The sequence below is a fragment of the Anguilla rostrata genome, chromosome 15 (assembly GCF_018555375.3).
Source record: "Anguilla rostrata isolate EN2019 chromosome 15, ASM1855537v3, whole genome shotgun sequence".
In the NCBI taxonomy this organism is placed as follows: domain Eukaryota; kingdom Metazoa; phylum Chordata; class Actinopteri; order Anguilliformes; family Anguillidae; genus Anguilla; species Anguilla rostrata.
The window spans coordinates 24,886,653-24,914,184 of NC_057947.1; the positions used below are offsets into that span (position 1 = coordinate 24,886,653).

Consider the following 27,532-nt stretch of genomic DNA (forward strand, 5'->3'; position numbering starts at 1 on the left):
TGATTTCTTCTTTACCAGCTCTTGTGTGGCAGCAGCAAGCTGCAGCGGGATAGTCTCTGTTTTAAGCAAGCCTACGGAATGGCGATCGTGAGCACGAAGGCAAGAGAAACCACGTCACAGAAATAAGGCTGTGGGATACAGATATACATTACATTACATTCATTTGGCAGACGCTTTTATCCAAAGCGACGTACAAGAAGTGCATTTTCATGATCGTAGACAACTGCTGAACACGGGTTCAGTAAGGTACAATTACTTATTTTGTACAGCTATTTCTAGCCGAGAACAATGAACACTATCCTGGTCTAACATCTGCAAAGCCAAACTAGGCAGAAGATTAAGCTAGAGTATTAGGACAAATACAATTTACCAAGAAGTGCAGGGATGGGGCAACATGTAACAAGTGACAGGAAAAAAAAAAACAGAAAAAAAAAATATATACATACGTATACACACCAGCATATGAGCCCATGTGGCCAACCGAACGTCGGGCTGGGCCTTCGGTGGCCCGGGGGAGTACCGCGTGGATTTATGACTTGCCCGTCCCGGGGAGGTAAAGCAGCCGGTGACAGGGTGAAATACGCCGGATTAGAACCGGGAGCCGCCGTGGCGGGAACGGTCCATCTGCGAAAATGTCACAAGCCTTTTTTTTTTTTTTTTAACGCTGTAAAAATTATTGATTGACTTTATATGGTCTGATAATGCATTCCAGGCCTCAGAAACCTGGGAGCTGGAAGCGCGTTTCCCCCTGGGTCACTGTGACTAATGAGAATATTTATCACTGTGGAGACCAGAGTGCTCTCTCACCTGGGCCGCTCATCCATTTGGGAAAGTGAATTTTGTGCATGAGGTGCGATTTGGGGAAGTGCTGTTTGGTATTTGATTTGGTTTCCGGATGGCTTAACACAAAGCCGTTTGCGCTGTCTGGGTTGTTTTTACCGTAAGATCCATCAGCTATGAAGGAAAATGAATGTATAACCAGATCCATTCATTATGTCCTTTCATTTACCTCCTTGCTATCGTGACCACCTCTCCAAATCAAATTATCGGTAGACCTGCAGACCCCCTCCGACAAACCCCCCCCCCCCCCCCCAACCCCCCAGCGCTTGCCGCCACGCTGGGGCCGATCCCCGGTCCGTCGACCACTCGGATTCCGTCCTTCATCGACGAAGGAAAAAAAAAGGAGATGAATATTCTGTCACTGAAGGACAATCTGTCAGTCCCGCCTTCATTAGGGATTCTGTTGCGAGATTGGTAATTACCAGTGGCCCGGACTCCTGGGCCTACTTTTTGTGACTGCCGTCATTTAGGGGTTTTAATTAAATGGCCGCTCGCGACACCGTCATTACCCGGGTATTGATAAAGTAATAAGTCTCACCTGGGCGCGAGGGGAGGGCTGGGGGGGTCATTAGTTGGCAGTGTGAGGGGAGATCTAGAAGGAAATAATATATGTGCTGGGGGGGGGCTGGAATAGCTCCTGCCGTGTCAGCTGATTGCTCTTAAATAATGGCGGCCGTGACACGGGGAGCGGGGACTGGCGCTGATGCTCGCACGCGAGACAAAAACAAGCGGCTAATTGCCTCCCACGCTCTCGCCGCACAGCTGACTCCCTCCCGCCGCAGCCGCCAGGCTGCGCGCCCCCCCCCTCCACCCCCAGCCCCCCCCACCCCTCGCCTGGCGCTGTGCTAATGGCTGTCTCCCACTCTGTTCCCCGGCCCTGATTTTCTGAGAGCCTTGGAAGGAAAAAAGGGGGGGGGGGGGAGTAAAGCATTTATAAACAAATAAACTCTACGTGATGCTCTGTCAGTGTCCAAAATGCCAGGGGTCAGGTGGTTACGTGGATGAGTGCGCGTACAGGCATGTTAAGATTGTCCGTGTAAACTACATGACTGAATACACGTTTTTTTTCTTTGGGGAGGGAGTTCATTATGCTGGTTTAAACACTGGAAGAAGAAACACAGGAAAAGTGTAACAGAAACCACTGAAGCGAGTGGCTTGTGTTTTTACCCAAACGCATCTGCTGTATTTCTGACATTCCCCCCTCCCTCCGTCCCTCCCTCAGGCCGCGGAACTGGCTGCTGCTGTCGGACGTGCTGAGGAGGCTGAGAATGTCGCCGGCAGCGTTCCGAGCGGCGTTCCCGCACATCGACGTGGTGACCGTCGCCGAGGCGGAGTTCTACAGGCAGGCCTCCCTCAGCCAGCTCTTCTCCTGCCCCGAGGAGCTGGAGGGCTTCACGCCCGACAGCAAGGAGCTCCTGGACCTGGTGGAGATCAGCGCCGAGCTGGCCACCAGGCTGGGCTCCTCCCTGGAGTGCCTGGACAATCACTGGGATCCCGTTGCCGTGGAGAGGTCATGACACCCTCCCTCCCTCTCTCTGGAGGGCAGCCCTGGACACGCACAGTCTGTACATAGGACCAGAGGAACGCGGCTGTCAATGGCCTAGCTCTTCCAGAGCTCAAGGAAACACAAATGCGCAAGATATGTCCTGTACCATTCAGAAGGAGACCTTTAATTTAACAATTCTTATTTTTATAAATATATAAATATATATATATATAACTATATAATAAATATAATTCTTTTTCGATTAGTTGGTTTTATTTTATATACACTGCCTTCCCTTCCCCTTACAAAAGAAAAAGTTCTGTTTTCCACTGCTAATTTTTGGGCTGAGAAGCTGGTTTGAATGGAGAGGCCGCGTTGAGGCTATAAACAGTCACGCAGGACTACAGTGGGACAGGCTCTCGTATGGTTTATTTTAATTTATGCAGTGCACTTCTTTGTTGGTTTACAGACTTGCCTACCTTAGTCAGGTGAATAAACATGGTTTGAACGCTAGTTATTTTTGAATATGGAGTTTGTATTCGTAGGAAACACGTCCTTCTGTGTCATTTCTCCATATACGGCTCCTCCTTCAGGAGCACTTATGTGTTCAAACTTGCTTTTTTTCTCCTTTTATCTTTTATTTAAGATAAGAATTTAAGATATTTTCATGTGTCTTTTGTAAAGTAATAAAGAAGTTTTAATGATAAAATGATATAAGCTGTTTAACAGGAAACGTGCTTGAACTTGTAAATAGCGGGGTGTCGATTACAGTACTGTCTGACTGGTGTGTTTATTGTTTTTGGAGACGTGTTTAAACTTTGTAATTAAAAATGCCCCATTTGTATTTATATTTTACAAAAAAAGTTCCTTTAAAATAAATGGCAATAAAAAGAGAATCTCCAACACCTACAGTGCTATGTCGTTACTAATAGTTCCAGCATCTTTATATTTGTGGCATTTCCATGCCATGGTGTATTTGTGTAACGGCGAAGCACACCTGTATTGTGAGTCTAAACATGACCGTATCGCTTACCAAAATGCAGTTGTGGCACCACGTGCTAAAACATGAAAAAAAAAAACATTTGAAAATAATATTTTCTTGACCCTTGAAAGTAACAAATACCGCCGACTTCGCAAAAAAAATGCAAGGGAAAAACCAACAGAACTTGTTCACGCGACTGATCTTTAATATCCTAAAACAAAAGAGAATCCTTCTGCGGCTCTGACTTACAAGGCGAGTTCACTCAAGGACAAAGCCGTCATAAAAGTACGTCAGAAAATGGCTTAAAGCGGCCAGTTAAATGAGCACAGAAACGCATTACTCACGATATACAGCAGGCCCCCCTCTTTGCTTTCTCTGCCTTTAAAAATGCAAATTGATGTGCCGATACGGCGGTTTTATCGCTAAGCGGCCAGGTGGCCATTAAGCCTCATTCTGCTAGTCTGGACGGCCGAGCCCTTCTCCGCGCGACGCGAAATTACTGATGGCACAGACGGCCAACTGTGAGCTTTGAAGCCTCGAAATGGAATTTGGAAGCCAGGGGTAAGAATAATGCGCTCGTCCTGCAGGGGAAATGCAACGGCCACTTGAGGCTTTATTAGATTTGGGCTAACTGCAGCAAGTGGAAAAATTGGTGCAGAGGCAAGGGGACAGGGGAATGGGGGTGGGGGGTCGGGGGTGGCAGGTGGACTCGGATTATTTGGGCCCTGCCAATCAATACCTGCCATCAAGGCAGTGACACAGTAGGGATAATATGGCCCCTGCTCACTTGTAAGTTCTCAAATGTATTTTATAGCCACCCTTGTTTAGCCTTCTGTTTTCCTTTGTTTACTTTTGCTATCTAATTTGATAGTTTTATAATAATAAGAAGAATAACAACAATAATAACAACAACAACAACAACAATAATAATAATAATAATAATAATAATAATAATAATAAATGAAAGTAATGCATGATTCCTTAATTATCATGCAGCAGGAAAATAAATGTCTCTTCACAGAGCAATACCTCAGTCACATATTTTTGTACCAGAGCCCAGTGATGCTTGTAGCAATGTGTTCTTGATTTTTTTAAACCGATGGTGACAACATATGTTCCACAAACCTGTGGTCTCTCTCTCTCATATGCACGTAGGCACATGTGCAGTGCACTGGATCACCCTGGCAGCAGGAGTAAGGCTGGGTAAAAAGGAATTTCTCAAGGCAGATCTCTGGGAGAGGCTAATCTCCATAGTTGCTATGAGGGGCATTAGGCTGCTAAGTATCAATATCCCTTGGCTTTTCTCTGCAGGCTGAGTGCAGTGTCAGAAATGACGTGTGTGTGTGTGAGTACGTGTGTGTGCGTGTGTGTGGGGGGAGGGGAGATTATGTGCCGCAGACTAAGTAGTTTCATGGTAATCTGCTTCCCCTAGGCTTCTGCTTATGAGTATAGCATTTAGTATAGGGCTATCACGGCAATATTTTGCACGCACACCCTTACTGATGCGCCGCAACTGACTATTAAATGGGCTTTGTAATTGGGAGCTGGACCAGTCCTGGAGTAGTCATGGCTGTGGTTCCTTTAGACAGACGCTTTAAAGACTGACGTCAGCTCTTACGATTGTGGCTTAAATTTTGCGCATGCAATTATGCAGCATGTGGCCTGTAGGTCTGCTTGCGTTTTGCAGTAAACTGGAGCTCAGTATTATATGGGGGTTGTGATCACATGCGTGTTTCCAAAACTGATCTCCAGGATCCAGGCTTGAGCTAGAGCTGCAAGATTGCAAGACTGCAATAGTGTGATCTGGGAAATGGCTTTTAAAATGGAGGTGTACCTCTATTAAGGTAGTGGCCTAAGCGTTGGAGCCCTTTTATTTTAGTGCTGTGTTCCAATTAATTATAAAAGGCAGTTTCTCCGACTCCTAAACCGTGGCTCCATATCGTCACCCGCTGTGGCCGTAGTAGGACAGTGACTCGCAAAGGACTTGGCAACCAGGAGTGTTTTGCGTGGTGTGAGGGAAGGTGAAGGGAATGATGTATGCATGGTTAACCCTGCCAAGACAGGCGTTATGCCTCACAGATTCTAATTATGTGAGCCGCCTCACCTTTGCCACCTTTTTTTAAAGCTCTCTGGCCAGGGATTGTCAGGTTTAGCGGTTTCGGCTCCGCCGAATGTTTTTCTTCGCTGAAATATTTATCACGTGCATTTGAACGTTTTTTTTTAAGCCAAGGGTAAATCAGGAGGGGAACATCTGCTATCCGTAGGGCCCAGAAGCATCAGATCTCCCTTCTCTCCGCACGCATTAATCTTCCCAGGTATTCCAGACAGCGCTGCGCGGAAGACGCCATGAAGGCATCGCCTAAAAATACTGACGTTCTGCAAGACTGACAGTTAAATTTAAAACGTGCCTACATTCCAGATCTGAGGAATGCCCGATGCGCAGCCATATCGGGCGAATGATAGAGGGCCGGTAGGAATTTTCCATGCCCTGCCAGTGTACTGATGGTGCAGGATAGCGAGTGAACTGGACCTCTGCCCAACAAATTCCATTCCAGATATACAGGAATGGAATGGACGCATTTCACAATTAGAACACGAGCTCATTATCATGTTCAGTCACTTGTCGTAAAGCAGGATTCTATCCACGCGATTAAGGGCTCCCTGGTGGCACATCCCCCGAATGCACAACTTCTCTGCATCAGCCTCACTCTTCAAGCTTATGACCTCACAGTAGGGCTCCCCAATCCCAGTCCTGGAGAGCCACAGGGTCTGCTGATTTTCCTTTTCCACTTAAAAAAATAAATAAATAAAATTACACACCCAAGAATCCAGGAGATATAACTGTGTAATAAAGTGTTTCAATCGACCAATTGGGTTCTGAGTAGCAACAAAACAGCAGCAGAAGCTGCAGCTCTCCAGGAACAGTGACCTGCTTTACAATACAGCAAGTTTATTGACCAGGATGATGCTAGATAGGCCCAGCCATCTTCAGGGGAGGATCTGGTGTAGGTGGATCTTGTAACGAGAGCTGGGGGGATGATTCAAATGGGTAAATTCTCATGATCCATCAGCTACCAAGGAACCTAAAACATGGTAGAACCAACCAATCAGATTTCAGAATGTTTAATGAAACCCAATCTCACAAATTAGCTTTCCTTTCTAGGTGCTCTAGAGCAGTGGTTCTCAAACTCGGTCCTGGGGGACCCCTGTGTAATCTGGTTTTCATTCCAGCCTCAACGGCAATCCCAGAATTTTAACAAGCTGTTCATTTTTCTTAATTAGATGCTTTTCATGTTTTTAGAGCTGGGGTTCCAGAAAGGGCCTGTGTGATAATCAATCAGTAGAGTCATTGCTAAGCACCTTGATTAGTAGAATCAGGATCAGGTGTGTGCACCCACAAAATGCTTTAGTGACAACTTCACCTGCTTCAGTGTGAGACTTCACCTGGACAATATTTGGTCAATCTCTCAGTGTTTTTCCCGTAGTTTTAACCAGGTCGAATACTTTTCTAGGGTTACAGACTTTGACGGTCACAGTTCTCGGTGTAACACCGTAGCTGAGCGTGGGCAGGCGATGGGAAGGAGGGGCACCCGTGTTATTCCAGGTCAATCAACGCAGAGCATGTGGAAAGAAACGCGCAACGCCCAAACAGCCTGTTCAGGTGAAAGGGTAAGAAACTCACTTAACTTTGTTTTGAAAATGGGTTGCATTATTTTTCCCTTAATAAAAAGCATTGACATGTTTGATAGACCTTGTGGAAAAATATAAAATAGCCAACAATAGTATAATGGGGGACCTTTAAAAACGAAAATATTTAAAGTATTCATATTTAACCTCGTCATAACACCATTAGATTTGACGAGGTCAAATTGAAGCAAAAGGAGAGAATAGGTGATTGAAAACAAGCAAGAGATTTAAAACTTAATTCAGGAAAACCTGCATGGTGTGGCAGTGCCCCAACCGATGTAAATAAGCTGTACGCCTATGACCTGCTAACTGAAAATTGCTACTGTAGCTTGCCTGTGGTGGTCCGAAATATATTTTACTGTATGGAAATACATTTCTCTTGATGAAAGCTCAATGCTCGATGGTTCTAGTTAGCTAATGTTGTAACGCCAAGAGAAAGTGGCACCTTGCCAAAGAAAGCTAAAGATCGGCTAAAAACGTTACAGCTTGCATCAGCACCTTATCCTTAAAACAAGACACCTGGTTTGGTATTAACTAGCGAAAACGCATCCCGCTAAATGCCAGCGGTATTTCGGGTGTAGCCTATTGAATCTCATGCAGTCAAAGTAGTACAATCGATTAATTATATTTTGCAGCATCGGGGTCTGCCAGGGTGATAAATAAATACATTCATAGGATTTTAAAAATGCCCAGCTTCAAAATTAAGCAGGGCAGGCATTTTAATTTACTAGTCTAAACCAATCTCAATATGACCTGCAATATATCATAATATACTGTAAGATTTACAGAATAAGTTATACGTTATCAACTAAGTTAAAGACCCCGTGCAATAAAAATAATTTAATAACTATAAATAAAGAACAAAGATTTACAATACTGTTATATTAAATTTATCTGAGTTTTTTTCCATCCTGAATGCAATCAGTTCTTGTTCATTGTAGACCTTGTTAATGACGTCATCAACAAGGTGATCTCCCTCCCCATAGACATATATATGTCTATGTCCCTCCCCCCCATAAATTAACGGAGATGGAAAATTAGCGCGTTTCAGGAATATGTTAATGTGCCTGTTTATCACTTTACCAGTACTGACTGTACTGTAGGGACTGCAAAGACATCATGGCTTGTTGTATAAGCAGCTGTGTGAACAGTTTTTTAATAAAAGTAATTAAGTAATGTAAAAGTTAAATGTAGCTTTACAAAAAGGAATACATAATTGCTCAGATGGAATAACTAGCAAAGTTAGCTGGCTAATGTTATGCTGTGTCAGTAGGGAACTTTCACAATAAAAGTTAGAATTTACGCTTTCTGGCAAAATTGTTTTCGTGTTGAATGCAACAGTTGTCATCTGAACATGATTTTGTGCTTAACAATTGAGTATACTTGCAAGTCTTGAATTAATTTAATCTCTTGGTCAAAAATATGTTACTGCAATATTTGTTTATAGTCCAAGGGTGGGCAAGTCTGGTCCTGAAGGGTTGTGTGTATGTAGGATTTTGCTTTCACTAATTACCCTGGCTAATTGGCTGCATATGCCAACATTGGTTCACTTGTAGATTAGATCACGGTAAAATTCTTCAATAGGGACATGAGCAGTTTCAGCTGGCATTCACACGCTTATCAACAAATGCAGATAAATGTCAGAATGGCGTAAATGTTAGGGCTAATTAAGTAATTAAGGCCCGACGTTTGCTTGAAAATCAGAAATACGGCCCTTGCTCCCCACTTCTGTTCACGTTTGTAAGCCAGTGCAAATATTGCTCGCCTGCAAAGGCTAAGGACTCTAATTCTAGAGTAAAACTATAGTGAAATGGCTTCCTCAGAATGTCTACCGTAGGAATCAGTTAACTGGCATTGTTGCTGGCTCTTATCTACTGTACATCCACCCTAATTTGCATATTGAGATCACATGACTTGTGGTCCTCAGTGTACAGTTAAAGGAAAGGATTCAAAATTCCAACTGCGTCGTAAAGTACAGTTTCTGAGCTTCTAGCTGTGATTCTAGGATGATGGATGTCTCTTAAGGATGTGAAAATTTTCAATTTGGGTATTTTGTATTATATGGTTCTGATTTTTTTAAACAAGCTTCAATCAGGCAATCACATTGACACAATGCAATGCATTGCAATCTGGCCGAAGTCATTCATTTTCAGTGGCGGGGGTTGTAGCACCATATGGTCGTGTTTGTGGGGTTGCAGTCTTGCTATGACAAAGGGCTGCATGCGGTGGATATTTCCTGCCTTTGCAGGGGGGTGCTGCTGGGGAGGCATGGTGGAAGAGCCCTTTTTATTGACATCGAGGGAAGAAATCTGGTATTTATGCAGCGCACCCAGATGGGCTTGGTTTGATAGGCTAGTAAAATTCAATAATTATTATTCTTAGAAATTTAGACATTAAAATGTTCTAATTTTGACAATGATGTGTTGCTTATCACATGCTACATTTTTTCTAGTCTTCAAAATCACACTTATTTTAGTCTATTGCCTTTTAGCCAAAGCTAGCCTAGCCATCATTTTTCATTAAAGAAAAACAACTGTTGAACCAAGCTACGGGTTTGGAAAAAAATGCATTTCACATACATTTTAGAATGTATTTTATGATGTGTTTCAAATGCATGGCAAAATGTGTAAAAAATAGGCTCTTTCATATATCAGTAATGTATTTTCAATATACAGTATGTGAAATAATGAATTTGTTCACGGTATTGCATTTTTTTTTTTTTACACAACTTGAAAAGAGTCTAGCTAGCAAGTGCGTGAGATTTTTTTCTGAATACCTTTGCGCTGCTTGAATATTCATGTAAATGTTAATATATTAAAATTTTAAAAAAATCTACAGTCAACATCCTTCCTGTGCAGAAGCTTCAGTTCCCTAAAACCCACCCACCCACCCACAAAGACTGTTCTCCACTGCATTGTAGGAATGTTATCAGGGCCTGTAACGTGAGCCAGCTACGCGGCGATCTCATCCCATCAGCCCCATTAATAGCAGCTCAATTAAGGGATGCAGACGAGAAGTAGACGAGGACAGTGAGAAACTGCAGGGAAACGATGGGTGATGTGAGCATGTAATCACACCTTCTCTTCCTGGATGAAATGGCTGGATCTTTTTGAAGGGCTGCGAATTGAACCATGCCTTCCATTAACAGCCTATTATTGTTATTATTATTATTATTTGGACTTGACTGAATAAATACTCTGCCATGTAAAGTTAACCATATACTTGTTAATTAGAATGGTGGCGCAGGGGCTGCCAAGTTTCCCGAACCGTCGAGCTGAGTAGACCAGTGAGAAATGAGCTCTTCAGTGTTCTGTTGGGTGTGGGGTGTGCGTTCGGAGGGACGGAGGCCTGTTGAAAGCGCGTCAGATTTGCGGCGCGTGCAACGGCGTGCACGCGTGTGCGCGGCGCTCTGAAGGCGATGAGACGCGATGGCCGCGGCGCGCCGGGGATCTCAGACGTTTCCCCGGCGACCTAGGAGCGAGCTGCGGGGTCGTGGAGCGCTGCTGTCAGGACGGCGCGGGAAGATTAATGTCTACCCTTCATCACAGCGGGGGGCTCTGTCTGCGTTTCGGTTTTATCTGTGTGCTCGTCTGTGTGTGCGTGTGCGTGCACGTGTTTGTGTGTGTGCGCGCTCCTGTGTGTGTGTGCGTGCACGTGTTTGTGTGTGTGTGTGTGCGCGCGCTCCTGTGTGTGTGTGCGTGTGTGTGTGTGCGTTTGTGCATCTGTGTGTGCGTGCGAGAGTGTGTGTCTGTGTAAATGAACACTGAAATGTCCATCGGGGCTGAGGTCTGATAGCCATAATCATTATGTAATCTCATATTACTTGCTGCGGGAAAGCACTCATTTTCAGTGCCAAATCATAACACGATTTGAATATTCATAGTCCATTACTTTTTTTTTTCCATTCCAACCGAAGCCTTTTAGGAATCTGCTTTTGTGCAGCTCAAATAATCAGCAACACCATTTGCGCGTAGATACAGATCACAGTAGTATGTATGCAAATACTGACTTAAATATTCTACGGTAATGATTGGCTATGGAACCGCCCAGTTCATTCTGCGGAAACGAACTGCCTGCTTCTCCGTGTTTACAGCTTATCCGACTGTCAGCTGGACGGCAGGGCCCTCTGTCCTATATCGCACCGGCGCTGGATACGTGTTTACACAACCAGATCAATGAGCATTTACTCACCGAGCCAATCTAAACAAACAGCGTCTACGCCCACACAAACAAACCTTGTGTTTTCCCGAAAGTGCTCGATGGCACCTGAACCCCCCCCGAATCCCGAAGTCAGATTGCAACAGAGCAACAATTCCATCAGGTGAGGTAATCTATTTTCTCCTAGCTATGCTTACACGTGGGGGGGGGGGGTGGGGGATAACGACGGTCCAAGCGTCGCTGACCAGAGCGAACGGATGCGACGACGGTGCCACCGGGTCATGCGAGGTCATGGATGTCAGCGTCTCTCGGGTCGTGGAGGGAGTGGCGTGGCAGCGCGCCACGTCTGCGTGGAAGGGCCCGGAGGCGCCTGGAAGCCAGGGGGCCCCTGGGGCCTTCGCCAGCCTGCTGTCGGGGCCTTTCCCCGGGGCCGGAGGGGCGTCGTTCCCCTAGCCCACGCAACCCGGGCCCAGATGTTGCCGTGCCGATTGGTTTGGCGGTGGCGCCTCTGCTGTTTTGGGGTCCGCGGTGTCTGAATGTGTCCTGTCCCATCTCATCCCCTCTCATACGCACGCACCTCCTCCGGCCCAGAGATTTTTACTTTTTTTATTTTTTCGGCCTGAGAGAGAGAGAGAGCGCTTGGCCAGTGAAAGGGCTTCTACGTATTGATAACCTTTTGCGATGTTTCATGGAGAATTAACTGTGGAATTAATATTTATTTCTATCTGCCGATTTATGTACGAGTAATGATCATATTGATCATATCATAATTAAAATGGCTGGTGATTGGGTGACCAGATTTGATGTTTGTTAGAGAATTTTCCAAACTGGGCATTTGAGACTCATTGCTTTGAGGGCAGGCAGTTTACAGTATGATCATTAAAGATCACAGATGAAATATTACAGTGGTGGCTTAACACTTTATTGGAATGATGGTCATAAATGTAATTCTCCAACTGCCCTAATTCCTCCACTTTGCTACAGAATTCACTCATAAACCCACCTCCTCAGAGAGTATGCCCAAGTTTTACATTAGCCTGTGTGGAGACACGCTCAGCTAATCGGTGAGAGATTTCTAATTAAACACAGATAGTATTATATAGTACTGCAATGTAAGTGCACTGGCTTTGAGTTATATCTCAGTCAGCTTGGTTCATTCTACGTTATGCATTGTCAGTACTCATTCTGAATACATTATCATGGCATTTCAACTGGATTTATGACTGCCATTGGTCCCAAAACAAAACCTAAGCATGAAATGGTTAATAACAAGCAGTTATTTGTAAAATGAAACGCATATTAATTTAACATGCCACCTTTCCACCTTACTCAGCCTTCTTACAATTTAGACATTTTTCATGGTCAACTGCCATCACCTGAAATGTTATTGCAAAAATACAAAAATAAGTCTTGTATTCTTTTCTGAGGGAAATCTTGTTTTTCTTTTTCTAAAGGGAGCAAAAACTTAAAATGACATTTTTGAACAGTTAAAAAAAATAAGCAATATTTGGGCACCCATAAGTATGCACCCTGAGCCATATTTGAGCGGAGGGGAGGGGGGGCTGCTTACTTAATTAAAAATCAATTAGATGACATTAGCCAAGGTAATTATTCTCCCCCTCGTCAGAGGCATTGTAGCGCAGGATAATCCCCTCCTTATCTATTAGCAGTGACATTGAAGGCAGCCGACCACAGTGTCACATTCCAGTGGAGGGGAGAGAGAGAGAGCGAGAGCAAGGGATGGATGGAGGGAGGGAGAGGGAGAGGGGGAGGGTAAGAGGGAGAGAGAGAGAGAGGGATGGATGGAGGGAGGGAGAGAGGGGGAGGAGAGAGGAGGGAGGGGAGGGAGGGAGAGAGATGGGACACATCTGTCAAAGCGAGGATGCGGGGCACGTGCGGCTAGGGGGTGGTAATGTGGGGGGGGGGGGGGGTTCGCAGCTTTATTGCAGCTGTCGGGGGCGGTGTGTGTGTGTGTGTGTGTGTGTGTGCGTGTGTGTGCATGCATGCGTGTGTGCTGGGTGGGTCTGCTTGTGAAAGACAATCACACATTTCCAGTTTTAAGAAAAGCAGTCTCCTTTGGATTGAATAACCTCTAAACTAATTAATTTGCGGTGGGGTTGGAGGGAGGGGGGTTGAGGGGGGTGGGGGGGTGACCGCCTTTCAGGGCACCGCGCGGTTCCGTTGTGCCGCTGAGCGAAGGGTGGGCGTTCGCCTGCAATTTCAGACAAAAGGTGGGGGAGTCTGAAAGAGCTGCATTATTCCCCTCTCTCTCTCTCTCTCTCTCTGCTGAGAGGAAATCAGAGAGGGAGTCTCCAGGGACCAGGGCAGAATGTAAAAGCAGACCGCACACTCCGCCAGGTTATTACTGCTTAAACGCAGCACGGGTGGGGGGTACATTTTGGGGGGGGGTGATCAGAAAGGGGGAGACGGACTTATGAAGGAGGACATACCTCTGTGCCACAGGGCCTAAATCCCTGCAGAAATTTCACAGCACTTATCATTATAGTTATTTAAATGTTATTACATGTAAATGATGGGTCCCCCAAGAAAACTTTTCCTCAATTGAAACATTTAAGGACATTTTACAAACTTGCAGTGCCTTTAGCTACCTACACATACGAGCATTATTTATTCATAACTACTTATTCAGTGGAATACTGGATAATCTACTTATTGCACTTAATGCGGATGGTTACGCAACAATTTATTGCCAATACGAGCTCCCAAAAACCAAATTGAAAGTGCAGCTAAAAATGTTTTAATTAAAAAAGTGAGTCATGACTATAAAGGCCATTCCACTGGTTTCCAAGCCAAGGCACAGTCTCTGTAGCAGTTGACACCATCTCCAATGAAGTCATGGGTTCACTCCATGTGAAATTATTTTAACACGTGCAGTCAACAAAAACAGGGCACATGAGCAAAAATAGAGTAGCTTATATTATTTATTCTAATTTATACTTCAAAAACATCAAACAAAGCCCAGTGTTTCAAAGCACCTTTCTCATGGGGGTGATAGAATGGCATATTGATCACATGGGCGCTAAATTAGATAGGATACAGGTGAGGAAGAGCAGTCAGCTGGGAGCGATGGCCACCCTATGACCAGTGTGTGCCAACTGGCATGAGCAGAACGTGCCCATTTCTCTCACTAAAATCAATTATTCAAGTGAAGTACAAATACTGTAGAGTTTCCGCTGGAAATTCAGGCTTTGGATTCAGTCATTTCTGTAGGTCTGAATATAACTGCCCACTTCTTAACCTGGTGAGATTTCACCCATCTCACACCCCAGCTTAAGGCTGTAGACATGAAAGGGAGTTAGATCATTTCAGTTGTATTTCATACTTAAATGAAATAGCCTAAAACATATTTATGAATTGTATAAGTCAGCTTACTTATTGACAGTTTTTCCAGGACGAAAGGGAAGCTCCCAAATTTTACACACAACCTTTACCTTTCTGTGAGAGGTGGCAGGAAGAACTGCCACTGCACTAAAATCCACCTCCACCCCAAACTCCCCTCGTGCTCCAGGATATAGCGTCTGTGTTAAAACTTCAGCGCTGGTCTGAACTTCCAGGGGAAAAAAAGAGCAGGAAAGTGAGCCCTGCGCGTTTCATTTTTAATCTTTCAGAACGCTTCCAGGTACACGCTGAAGCAAGCGTTACCTTTAGCAGCGCTTGGAATCGGGGGAAATGAAAAGCCGGGCTTTCCGCCTAGGACGGCACGCCTCGCGCGTTCAAAGGTACGCTTGTGCTGAGGGAGGATTTTATAAGGCGCTGTGTGCAAACAAACCCTCGTACAGGAGTCGCACGCTCTCTTTAAAGATCCAGCCATCTGTTCTTCCAGTCGAACGCTCACGCACAGCGGCGGCGGCGGCGGCGGCTTTGGCTTCGCGGTTTGCACGGCTGAGCGCTGAACGGGGAGCCGCGCTGGAGCGACTCGGGCGGGGCCGGATAGCGGGGAGCGGGAGACGGACTCCGGGCGGGTCAGATTGCAGGAAGTCCTTTTGCACGCAGCGGTGCCTGGAGCAGCCGCTATTAATCAGCGAGTTCCACCTGCAGATCGTTATGGATCGCTTACAACAATCACCGCGGAAACGCCAGCCCCGGCCTCGCGGGGCCCCTTCTAATTTCCCGAAGAAGCTCGGAACGGCGTTCGCTGCGCATAATTACACAACACGGCGTTTAGGCTGGATTCTGATCAGTCCAGCGCTGATCAGTTCTGTGCATTCCTACAGGGGCAGCCCTTTTCTGACCGGTAGGGTCTCAGAATCAGACCCTTTTTTTATCTGAGCGGGAGAGCAAAGCCTATATGTTCAGTTATCACCGTTTTATGTGCCGGGTACGCTTGTTTGCAAGTCAGACGACAGCCGCGTCTTGTTAAAGTAAATGGAGCAGTGCACTTTTATTTTTTATTTTGGCTAATTCAAGACGAGGCGCATTGCTGTTGGTTGAGTTGGGCCCAATCTTGCACAATTATGTCTAACTACAATCGAGAGCTCTTTAATATCTCCTCTGTACATATCCATGTAAACACCATTAATTAGCCTTTATGTTTACGAACATGAACCTTATGATGTTGACAATAATAATTTTGGATCAGTAGCTTTTATCCATACTTGGCCAGTCTTAAATGTCTGGGTATGTGCTTGCTCTGATCCTCCTGTGTGGGATAATGTTTTAATATTGCCCTGATGCGTTCTATGTATTTGCATTCTTCACAGGCAGTCAGTATTTTTACATTCAGATACCCACCTTTATGCCCTTACCGAACAACACAGTCTGGCTATCTCATGCATTCTGGCGTTTTTCGAACGTCCTTACCAGACACGTGCAGAGAGAGGTCAGGAGGGGCTTGAGCCCTTTTAGACCTGTCACTCAGACAAGTGCCCTCCTGAATGGTGCCTTGCCCCCACCCCCTATTGCATTGTTTTAAAAAAAAATTTTTTTTTATTGTTAAATAATCACAATTTGTAAGAAGGGAATTATAAAAGAAGGCATCCATGTTAAAAAAAAGCAGGACCCCACTGCACACACCAAATGGTTTGGTATCCTAATCTAAGAGAGAAAAGCTAGCATTGAATGGTGATGTGTTCAGACGTCCTGTGTGTCTATTTTGCCTTTCTGTGTGTGGTACTGGACTCAGTAAAAGGGGCTATGGGCATATGCCAGCTCAATGTTTATTTAAAACAAAAATAGTGAAGGACAGGTCCATTACTTTCCATACACATTATCCGGCATCCCCAATAACTAGCTAGCAACGGCTTGTGCAGGTAAAACTCTGAAAATGAAAAACTTTCTATTGAGCGATATAATTGATAGTCACTTTATTTAATCTAGTAAGACAAATAGCCTCTAGCCCTTGTATTTAATAGACGCACGTTTTCATTATTGTGTGATTTGAGAAATTATTAAGTGCCACTCTTAGGTTGCTAGTAAGAGTCAAATTGCTGCAGATGGTAGCGTTCCCAGCTATTTCAGGGTGATCGCTATCTTGTATGGACATCCATCCTGCTTTCCAGCCATTTTGTAATATATGAGCCACTAGTCTGATGCTACAGCTATTTAGGGAACATGTAAGACTTTTTCTGCTAAATAAAAAACTGAAAGATTTTGTTCACAGTCCAATTAAATGGTGGGAGTTTTGCTTTTCTTTCCCCTGCAAACTTTGTTCCTAACTATAATTCCATAGTTGCCAATGCGTTTATCATGTATTTCTGTCCCCCTCCATTTACAGAGAAATAAAGTGTTACTGCCCTTTCTTTTGAGCGCCTGTCCCCAAAACGTCCCTTGTCCTTACCGCCTGTATTAAATCGACGGGTGCAGCTTTGCTGCGCTTGCCAAGCGGCCCGACTTCCCTTCCCGAAGGCATTGTACGCGCTGACTGCGCTCGTAAACACTTTCGTAGCGCTTGGCTCGGAGAGAGCCGGCAGCTCCGCGCTTCCTCCGCGCTCCCACCATTATCCGTGGCAGGCTTCGGAAAGGGCGTCGCAGCGCGAGAACCGCTGAAAATACAGACAGCCCTCCCCCGCCGGCCCCCCTCCCCTTCAGTTCTCACTCTCGCTCGCGCCGACTCCGCGGCTCAGGCAAATAAATTAGGCTGCTTTGAAAGGCGGCAGCTGCTGCCTGTGGCAGCCAAGACAGACGGACTCCTCATGTTTTTTTTAGGGCAGGAAGGAAAATAGACAAGGTCGCCAATCCCGGATTGCGATGATGTGAGTTTTTATATGAAAAGTAGAGGCAGAACTAAAAATTCCATTAACACAAATACAGGACTGATACTAATTACTAAACACCAAAATTATCTTAGACTATATGTTTTTATCACACAAACAGACTGGTCCTGTAGTGGCACTCTTGATAAAGATGATCAAAAAAGGATTTATAAAATAAAAAAGGAAATTATTTATTTTTTTTCTGAAGCGTTAAAATGTTTTGGTCCGTGAGGAGTTCATGGCTTCGTTTACCTCAACCAGCCCATTACACTGAATATTCCACACCATATTTAACTCTAGGTATGAAGTCCTTTTCAAGATAAGCATCTGTTTTCTTGTGTTAGACCCACCATTATGGGATTTAATTCATACACAACATGTGTTTTGTTGGGGTACATGCGGCAGCATCATTATGAGCTGCATGCAGTCCCTTCTCACAAGCTTGAGCTCATGTTCACGCCACTCACACAGTTTTCATATTTTGAGGAGGTGCTCACGTTGTAAAAATCAAGTTTATGGCGTTTTTGCGTCAACTTCACACCGGGATACATTTGTGTCAGTTTTTATATCCAGGCTGCTTTCTCATTGGCGGAAAGGGAATGTGATGCTGCCGGAACTCTGTGCGGTGAGGAGCCAGCCGTGGGAAGACACCTCGTGCCGCACGCTGTCAGTGCAGCCGCGATTTCGCGTCCTCGTCTCTGCTTTTTGTTTTGGATCAGGCTTTCTGGCTGCCTCCCGTGCGTTTCTCCCCTGGCTGGCAGTTGGAACAGCCCCGTCCAAACCGCCTCATGAAGTCTGCACGTTTCGGCCTGTTTTTCGTCTGTAAAAAGCCGAAAACACGCGAAACTAACCGACCCCTTGGGCCGGCTGAGGGGACCCAACGAGGCACCAGCTGCTGTTCGGGGTGTGGCGCAGTGATTTCCTGCAGGATACGGGATGAGTCCACTTATTCCCCTTCTTATTTTAATGGTTATCCCCTGTTTTTCTTCCCAGTTCAGAGTTTGGCGTCTACCACAGCACACTGGTGAGATATCTTGGGTTAGATAATATTAAACTTTGCCTATTCACGTGGCTAACAATCTGGTTTGATCAGCAGTTGAGGTGCCTAACAAAGTCCTAAAATGGCTGAATAGTTTATTTACTTGCTACTGAGCAAGCTGTAGCTATGACATTCACTATCTAACCACTACATCGCAAATTCAAAAATGGCAAAAGAAAAGTTGTGCAGCAGTTACGCTTACATTTAATTTATGTCATCTTTTCTCTTCATTTACACATGAACTCTGTTGCATCTGGGTTTCTGTCGTTATTTTCAGAGAAATGCAATATTATAAGGATTAGGGTACATCTGATGCTGCCTTAAAGTGAGTTAAATTAAGGCATCGTTTATAGGCAGAGTTCTGTGAGGCCCATGAATTGGAGCCGCACTGAAAAGTGTGATGTCCACTTCCTGCCGTACATGCCAGGCTTTTGGTGAAGTGGATGGTGGCCGTGATGTACAGCTCAATAGAGGAGACTGCAGCCTCCCAAGGGGGCTGCTGGAGTGCGACTGAGCTGCTGTCGTCCCAGCAGACTGAACCCCTCCCATCCTTGGGCAAGGAAAGAGCCAATCAGGCGTCACCACGGTCGGCACCGGTCTAGTGCAGATTTGATGCCAGTGCGTAGGGTCCAGCCACACACTAGGAGAGCGACCCATCAGGATGTGCCCCCATCTCATCCTGTGTGGCTCAGTTTTGGGGAGTGCATCCAGGGCTAGTCTTGCTGCTCACTTTTAATTTTAACCGATTCCCACATTCCTCCGTTCTTCCTGTTAGCAAATTTCAGGTCCCAGATGCCAGCTTGGCTGCTTGTGGGGAAAATGAAGGGCTGTATTGTGACGAAATCCCTTCTGAGGGGAATGGAAGGTCGTTGGCAGAATGGCGTGTCTAACCCCTGACTGGTTCACTTGACCCCGCGCCCTTTCAGATGCCCAGAGCTGTGTGGACGGCAGCCCGCATGTAGAGGTCAAATTAGCCTGGCCAGATTAGCATCATCCTGCTGGAAAGGATAGAACCAGCCCTGCCTGACATTGGTTGTCAGTATCAGAAAATACAGTCCAAAAATTGGAACAAAGGAAATTTCACAAAGGAGTTTTTTTTAGGTCACGTAACATATAAAATCCGAAGCGTGCAAGAGCAGCAGTAGTGGCACCGGAGTTCCAATCAAGGGTGTAAGACCGAGGCGGAACCTCAAATTTTTTGGGTGCACCAATCACAGACCGGGTGTGGCAAGGACACCCGGAAAGCAGCGTGCCACTGCCAGTGAAGGGCAGGGAGTGGAGCGTTAACGAGCGAACCTCGCGCGCGTTCGTTTGGATCCGTAGTCACGGCGACCGAGCGGCGAAAACACCGCGGAGAAGGACGCCTGTCGTCGAGTATCCGCCGTGTCTCGCGCCGTCGCTCTCCTCCGCTCCCTCGCACGCCCGCGCCGTCGCTCTCCTCCGCTCCCTCGCACGCCCGCGCCGTCGCTCTCCTCCGCTCCCTCGCACGCCCGCGCCGTCGCTCTCCTCCGCTCCCTCGCACGCCCGCGCCGTCGCTCACGGCGGTAAACGTGTTAGCGTCGTGCCCACGCCACGCGTCTCGCTCCGCTCTAAAATGGGAGGAGAGCGATCGGGACGGAAATAAACGCGGCGTGGCGGGAGCTCCCCGCGTTAGCGGCTTCTCGCCGCGAGCCAGGCCGACGAGCCGAAAGGAGAGCGATAAATATAGCACGGCCCTTTAAATCCCCCCCCCCCGCACGAAACCACGGGAGCCGCGCACATCTGCTCCTTCCAGGGGCTGCCTCTCTCCCTCCCCCCTCTCCCTCCCCCTCTCTCTCCCTCTCTCTCTCTCTCGCTCGCCGCCCGGACGGAACGGGCCGGCGGGCGCCGCGATCGCCAGGACTCCCGGCGGCGATCTGCGTGGGACTGCGGTCACACATCCTCCGTTTTCGTTCACGTAATAAATAATATCCTGAATTTTTTTATCTGGATTCTACGACAGCTGTTCACGTGCATAAAAAAGGGCTCCCAAGCAATTCAGAGGCCATTTCACATTGGATACAGCAGCCTGTATGCAGAATGGACCCATGTGTTTTGTTTTTTTTTTTTTATAAACGACAGTAGTGCGCACACGCATGTGTGTTGTCATTCGTGTGTGCTGCCATCTAGCCCGTGTATTGATTTATCGAACCGTTTGTGGTGCTCTTATCTGGACTTTGAGACTATTTTCAAGCCTTGTGTGCTTATTGGTTCTGTTCATTGATGGCCTCTGTAGGTCTGAAACTTGCAGGCCAAGGGATCTTTTGGCTATATCTAGATTACTCGATCGCGTGAGCGCTATGTGGGAGGAGTTATTTCGCCGCTCGCGGACACAGGCAGCGTGCTTTGCATTGGAGTGGACGGGGAGCGGGTCGAACAAAAGCTCAGGAGAAAGGGGAAAAGCAACAAAGCTTTTTTGCTCGACAACAAAAGGCTGTCGTTGCGGGAAGTCTCTGCCAATCCTCAAAGGCCGGGCTTCAACCATTGTGCCCCCCCATCCCCCTCCCCCACGCTGGCTAACTAGCAGCGCTCCTCTTTAGAAAGCGAGCTCACAAGCCCGTGCCGTCGCCCGCCGGCTTCGGCAGCCGGCCCGCGGATATTTACGCTGCCGGGGCCCGGCTCCTCAAAGCGCTAAATTTACGGCTTCCTGCTCGCTCTCCTCGTGCTCCGCATCGGGCGCGCCGGCGGCTCCTTCTTTCCGATTGGAAATGTGTTTTTTATGCTGCGCGGCGGCTGCCAGGTGCCGTGTTTTAACCTCTTTTTCATACCGGGCCTCGACCGTCTGTAATCTCGCCGGACCACTATTAATCATTTTGTCACGGGAGACGGTGGCTTTTTTTTTTTCTCACTCTCTCTCTCTCTCTCTCTCGCGCGCGCGCTAGCTCTGAAAATTCGTTCAGAGGCGAGGTGCGGTTTGTGGCAGCCGCACCGCACACCGACGCGCCGGGGGCTGAGAATGTTAAATTGTATCCAATTACCGTGCATGCTGGGATGGGGGTGGGGGTGTGGGGGGCGGGGTGAATAATTCTTTCCATACGACAGCGAGAGATTTGATTATTTTATGCGTGACGCGGCCCTTCCAGCGCGTTAATAACATCTTTGAGCACGTGGAAAGCACCGATGGTGCGGTTTTGGGGATTTCTCGTCTCTTTTTTTCATCAGAGGACAGGGCTAGCGATGGGACGCAGTCGAAAAGTGGCCGTGTGCACCTTGGCCTGCCTGCCCTGGGGACATTTTGAAATGGTGTATTTGTGTTCATTTACCTTCTAAAACAAAAGTAAAAAAATATTTAAAATCCCAGAGAATATCAGAATCAAGGACGGTTTCAGCATCTGTACATGGTGTTTGATTTAGAAACCACTAAAACACAGGTAGACCTGAGCTACACCACAAAGCCAATAACAGATTTAGTTCAGTGTAAAATACAGATGAGACGTTTCTGTTATCTTATTTATGAGCAGAGAGAACGCAAACAAAGCTCTGATATTAATTTGCACCTACGGAAGTCTGGCAATCTCGCCCACCAACTGCGAGGTGTCCGTGTGTGTGTGTGTGTGTGTGTGTTTTCGTGTGTGTGCGTGTCCGTGTCCGTGTGTGTGTGGCCATGTGTGTGCGTGTGTGTGTGTTAGTGCGTGCGTGCGTGCGCGTGTTCGTGTGTGTGTTCGTGTGTGCGTGTGTGTGTGCGCAGGTGAAACTGCCTGAGGCATTCTTAAACCCAGCTCTCCACAGATGAGGAATGTATGGGCAGGCGGAACTCTTATCTGTGAATTATGAGTGCGGGTGAGCCCGGAGGACACGCAGCTGGGGAGAGAGCCTGGGGTAGGGCGCCTATGGCAACGGGCAAAACCCGCTCGCACACTTAAAAAGGCAGTCCCCATTACCGCAGTGTTCTGGCGCCCCCCCCAACTTATGCTTAGGCTATGGTTTCAGCAGTCAGAGGACAGTGTGACATTGGCTGGGGGATGGGGAAAATCCAGCTTTAACTTCTCTCTTTCGGTTCTCATTGGGTGCGATGTTTTTGTTTCTGTGCACATGATGACGTGCCTTCTGAAATGCAGTGGAACAAGATCTGGAGATAAGCGAGAGGGGAGGCCTACAGGTGCCGAGAACCTTGTGGTGACGGGGGTGGGGGGTCATTTTACAGAGGAGAAGGGCTCAGCGCTGAGCGTGTGGCAGTGCGGTGTGGGGGGAGAGGGCAGTGTGTTAAATTGCTCAGAATATTCCATCAGCCTGCCTTGTTTAACGGCCCACCCTGCGGGTTTGTGTGAGAGAGGCAGCGGTCCAGGCGGACGAATGAATTTTGGGTGGGGTGGGTGGGGCTGGGAAAGGACACTAGACCCTACTGCCTCTAACAGCCTGCCAGTCACACTGCAGACTGCCAGTCACACGAGGGTCAGCTAAACGAATGACAGCCCGGCACTGATGTGGCAGCCTGCCAATCAAGTGGCGGCGAGCCAATCACACAGCGGCCGCAGTGGCGGTTGACAGCCCATCAGTGTGGTTCCTGGTCAGTCCTTGTCTGGCCCATCAGAGACACCAGGCTGGCCACCCTGCGTGTGGCCGCTGCTCGGGGAGGGGAGGGAAGGGGGGGGGGCGAGGACCTGAGATAAACACTGTTGAAAACCCGCCCCTCCCTCCCCCCCCCGTCCACACTCGCCCACAAGCCCGACCACAGCTGGCCCCTGACCCCGTTAGCCGCCACATTCCCACATTCAGCTGCGCGCTGCACATGTAGGTCAGGCGGGTAATTAATGAGACAAACAAACAGGCACGCACACCTAAAATGTCACCTAGAGAAGTGAACGCACATCTCCGTAGACCTATAGCGAACCCAGACAAACAGAACCGGAGACTGTCGCAAAAAGGTTTCCCTTGAAAACTGCAGTTTAGTGTGTGAGAGACTTTTTGCTCCCCCCCTCTCCCCCCCTCCCCCCCTTCCCCCCGGGAGTCTCAGTTTGACGTGTGCTCTGCGGGTCTGGCGGCTGGGAAGCGGGGCGGGGAGGTGCGGGGAGGTGGCGGTTGAGCGTAGAGAGGCGGGGGAGCGTAATGGGGGCTGACGGCTCGTCTCCGTGCTCTTCCTGGCTGCCGCGCACGCCTCTTCCTGCTGCCTCCTCTCAATCAGTCCTCCTCTCACTCTTTTTAGACTCCCCCCCCCCCTCCCCACTCCTTCCCTGAGGCAGACGGCACGCTGGTGCGCTGGGTGTGTAGCGGAACCTGTGTAGCGGGTCGTCACAGGAGAGCTGGAGCACAGGGCCAGCGGTTGGGAGCGAGGTGGAGCGCAGTCGGGTCAGCGCACGGTCACTCTGGGCCCTGGGGGGGACTATTGGCACTCTGCAGGCCCCCCTAACCCCCCCTCCCCCCCCACCCCACCCAACCGGAGTCCTGCACTCAAAACATTTTGTGTGTTTGTAGAGCCCCCTGAATATCACACATGCGTATCTATTATAGATTTACATATAAGGCTAATCTAGCTCCCCTTCTCTGAATCTGGGTGCTGCGCGGATGGCTTGTGCTGTGCGCTGTGGGGTTCTGTTTATCCTGGTGAGATATTCAGCCTGTGTAAAGCTGAGGGCTGAACCACTTTTACACAATTAATATGGGTGACGGTGTCTGGCAGTCCCGGACTAAATTCCAAGCGTAACGGAAGAAATGTCTGATAGCCTATCACTACTCTCTCACACACACACACACACACACACACACACACACAAATAAGCGAACACACCCATTGCACTCACACACGTAAGAATACAGACACGTACACAAACCCGCTCAGTCACGTACATAGCGGTCTATGAATCTTGGTTAGGAAGCGGGCAGTGGAATCAGGGCTCAACGGTAACGGCTAATTTATTTCCAAACCTCACTGGGTTACCACAGCCCCCCAACACACTGAAACACTCCACACCAGCACATCTGTTTCTGCTGGGAGGCTAGAGACCACCCCTGCACACACACACACACACACACACACACACACACACACCTCACATCACCCACATACACACACACACACACACACCATGCACCACACACACCACAACCACTCACTCACATGCACCACACAACCACACACACACCACACACCACCACACCTCACATTTACTCACTCACTCACAGCCACACACACACACACACACCCCCACCTCACATGCACCCACATACACACACACACACTCACATTCACTCACTCACATGCACACACACACACACACACACACACCCCCACCTCACATGCACCCACATACACACACACCTCACATGCACCCACATACACACACACCTCACATGCACCCACATACACACACACACACTCACACCCACCCACCTCACATGCACCCACTTACACACGCTTACTCTCACGTACACACACACACACACACACACATTTCTGTGCACACACAATGGTGGCAGTGTGGGGGAGGCTCCTGTTTCTGGGGCTCAGATGAGCGTGGCTGTTCCCTCGCTCGCCCGCTCTCTCGCTCTCCTTGCTCGCTCGCTCACTCACTCTCCCCGCTCGCCTGCTCTCCTCGCTCGCTCGCCCCGCTCTCTCGCTCTCCCCGCTCGCCCCGCTCTCTCACTCTCCCCGCTCTCTCGCTCGCCTGCTCTCCTCGCTCGCTCCGCTCTCTCGCTCTCCCAGCTCGCCCCGCTCTCTCGCTCGCCCGCTCCCACAGCGGCCGGGCTGCATTAATCACTGTGCTCAGCAGCGGGCTCGCACCGCGCAGCGCAGCAGGGGCTAACCGATCAGAGCCAAAAAGCCCTGCTCCCAGCCTCTACCACAGCCACAGCATGATGAATGGGACAGAGAGAGAGAGAGGAACGGAGAGGGAGAGGGGGAAAGAGGGGGAGAGAGAGAGAGAGAGAGAGAGGGGGACAGAGAGAGGCACAGAGAGAGAGAGAGAGAGAGAGGGGGACAGAGAGAGAGATAGAGAGAGAGGCAGTGAGAGAGGGACAGAAGGAGGAGAGGGAGGAGAGAGAGGAGGCGAGAGAGAGAGGGGAAGAGAAGGGACAGAGGGAGAGAGGGGGAAGAGAGGGACGAGAGAGAGGAGGCAGGGAGAGAGAGGGGGAGGAGGGAGCAGCGGGGAGAGAAGGACGAGAGAGAGGAGGAAGAGAAAGGCAGTGAGAGAGAGAGCGGGAGGGAGAGAGAGAGAGAGGCAGCGAGAAAGAGAGGGACAGAGAGAGAGAGAGGGGGAGGGAGGGAGGCAGCGAGAGAGAGAGAGGCACGGAGAGAGTGAGAGACGCTCGCACGTCGGCCTCCGAGCGCCGGTCACCGTGACAACCCCCCCCCTCCCCCCCCCGCCTTGCTCACGTCCCCGGCCTCTCCTCAGACCGCGTCCTCCTCTACGCAAACGCGCATTAATCACGCGCGGTCTCTGCTGACATTTGCGGAAAAAGGTCACGCCGCAGCGTCCCGCTTCCTGGCGCGGGCGGCGCGGTAAGTCATCCTCTGGCGGGAGGCCAGGCCCCGTGGCGCGGCGCCAGACACGTCCCCGCGCGCCTCTCCCCAGCTGCGTTTGCTCTAATGGCGCGGTAAACGCCGGCTATTTAACGGAGCAAATGTCACCCTCCGCCGGCCAGCGCCGCGAGCCGCTGCTCATGCCCTCTGGGGTTTCACACTTTTCACCCTTTTTTCTGTGCCGGATCGCTGCAGCCACACCCAACTTTTCACTGGTATTGTTCGTTAGATTATTATTATTTTTTTTTTCAGCCTTGTGTTAATACCTGTACTTTCATACTAAACACATTGTTCCTCAGGCATGGTCCTTGATCTGTAGGAAACAAAAAAAATATATCTTTTTTAGGCAGTGGAGTGGCAGATCCGGCTGAAACATGGTTTATTACCCCAGGGGTAGTTAAATAGGCCTGTGGGGTGTGTTAGTCCAGGCTCAGCGCGGTGCTGGGCTCTCTCTAGACTGCGGGTAAATGATGAGGCCAGATGGGCAGTTCTCATTGCTGCCCATTGTCAGTGTCCTGTTCGAAAGAATCAAATCCGGGCCTGCGTCAGTGTCAGCAGGGGAGGGTGGTACACGACCGGCTGTGACATCATTCCGGGGGGCGGGGTTCTCGGTCAGCAGGGTGTTCCTGTCTCCTTTTGAAAGGTCCTCTTCTCTGGCGCACCTGGTCCCTGTAGTCTGCCTACACCAACGTTGTGCACAGTCTTATTTAAAAAGAAACATCCCTTTGGCCGGTCCTCCCCCAGTGAAGATCCGCCCGTGTGTGCTGGAGCTCCTGCCCCCTGTTTAAGGAGGCTGGGGGAGTGGGCCGCTGTTTTTTAGGACAGGGAGGACCAGGGGCAGCGGCTCCTCTGAGCCCACGACCCACTTAACGGACAAATATATTTTCACCGGAATCCCCAGCCACTTTGAGACATGACCTAACAACCCAACGTATGTCCAAATATGGAATGAGCCCGTTTTTTTTTCTCAGTGCATCAACACAAGCAGGCATGCACTGTAACGAGCGTCGTGTGTGTGTGTGTGTGTGTGTGTGTGTGATAAGTGGAGTGTTTAAGTTGACTGGTTAATAGAAAGTGTTGTAAGTGTTTGCATGTTCCCTCCTTAATCCCTTCCACAAGCCAGCTGTGGGTCACGACCCCCTCAGCCTGGAAACACCTGTCCGGAAGAAAGCCCACTTGTGGATATCTCGTCAGGTCCTTTTAATTGCTGTTTTTAAATAGCATGTGGCGTGATTTAATGGCTAAGAGAACTGTGCTTTCAGCATGCAGGTTGCAGGTTTGATTCCGGTGGAGGAGCTCTGCTATCGTTAAAGTTACTCAACCAGAATTGCTTTTGACCACTCCAAAATTGTAAGGCTAAAATCAGCCGATAAGCGATTTAGCTTATAATAGAGCACATATGGTCCCTGTTGGACTTGAAATTTCACTACGTAAATACCCGGCTTTTTAAATTGTTAAAACTTCCGCTTCATATTCTGTCCCGGATCCTGGAGTCTGCTAATCAAACACAATGAATTTAAGCAAATTTAATGCATTATAAAGCGCGGTGTTTTTAAAAAAAAGAAAGAAGATGTATTCTGGCGTGGTTTGTGTGTGTAAATACCGGGAGCAAACGCGTGGGATTAAAGCCGTAGAGCTACGTGCACTTTACCGC

The 27,532-nt window shown here is 48.3% G+C and overlaps 1 protein-coding gene and 2 long non-coding RNA genes across 10 annotated transcripts in view; all 3 read left to right on the forward strand.

Moving 5' to 3' along the window:
- The window catches only part of LOC135240437 (uncharacterized), a 1,174-nt gene extending 414 nt beyond the window's left edge, over positions 1–760 (forward strand). Inside the window, exons 1-2 of the long non-coding RNA XR_010325690.1 lie at positions 1–130; positions 426–760. The exon at positions 1–130 is cut by the window's left edge and continues 414 nt beyond it. This is a non-coding gene — a long non-coding RNA (uncharacterized LOC135240437). The remainder of the gene's footprint in view (positions 131–425) is intronic.
- LOC135240434 (BCL-6 corepressor-like) overlaps positions 1–3,231 on the forward strand; it is a 63,511-nt gene extending 60,280 nt beyond the window's left edge. For all 6 annotated transcript variants that reach the window (XM_064309866.1, XM_064309867.1, XM_064309868.1 and 3 more), the window contains one exon: positions 2,063–3,231. In XM_064309866.1, the coding sequence (XP_064165936.1) occupies positions 2,063–2,357 (295 nt within the window). In that variant the 3' untranslated portion in view covers positions 2,358–3,231. The remainder of the gene's footprint in view (positions 1–2,062) is intronic.
- Positions 3,232–6,723: 3,492 nt separating this feature from the next.
- Positions 6,724–27,532, forward strand: part of LOC135240435 (uncharacterized) — a 38,753-nt gene continuing 17,944 nt past the window's right edge. Inside the window, exons 1-3 of one of the 3 annotated variants that reach the window (XR_010325687.1) lie at positions 6,724–6,977; positions 9,244–9,307; positions 9,916–10,508. This is a non-coding gene — a long non-coding RNA (uncharacterized LOC135240435). Of the gene's footprint in view, positions 6,978–9,243; positions 9,308–9,915; positions 10,509–17,938; positions 19,203–27,532 lie in introns of those variants that run through there. The other 2 variants (XR_010325688.1, XR_010325689.1) reach the window with 2 other exon arrangements.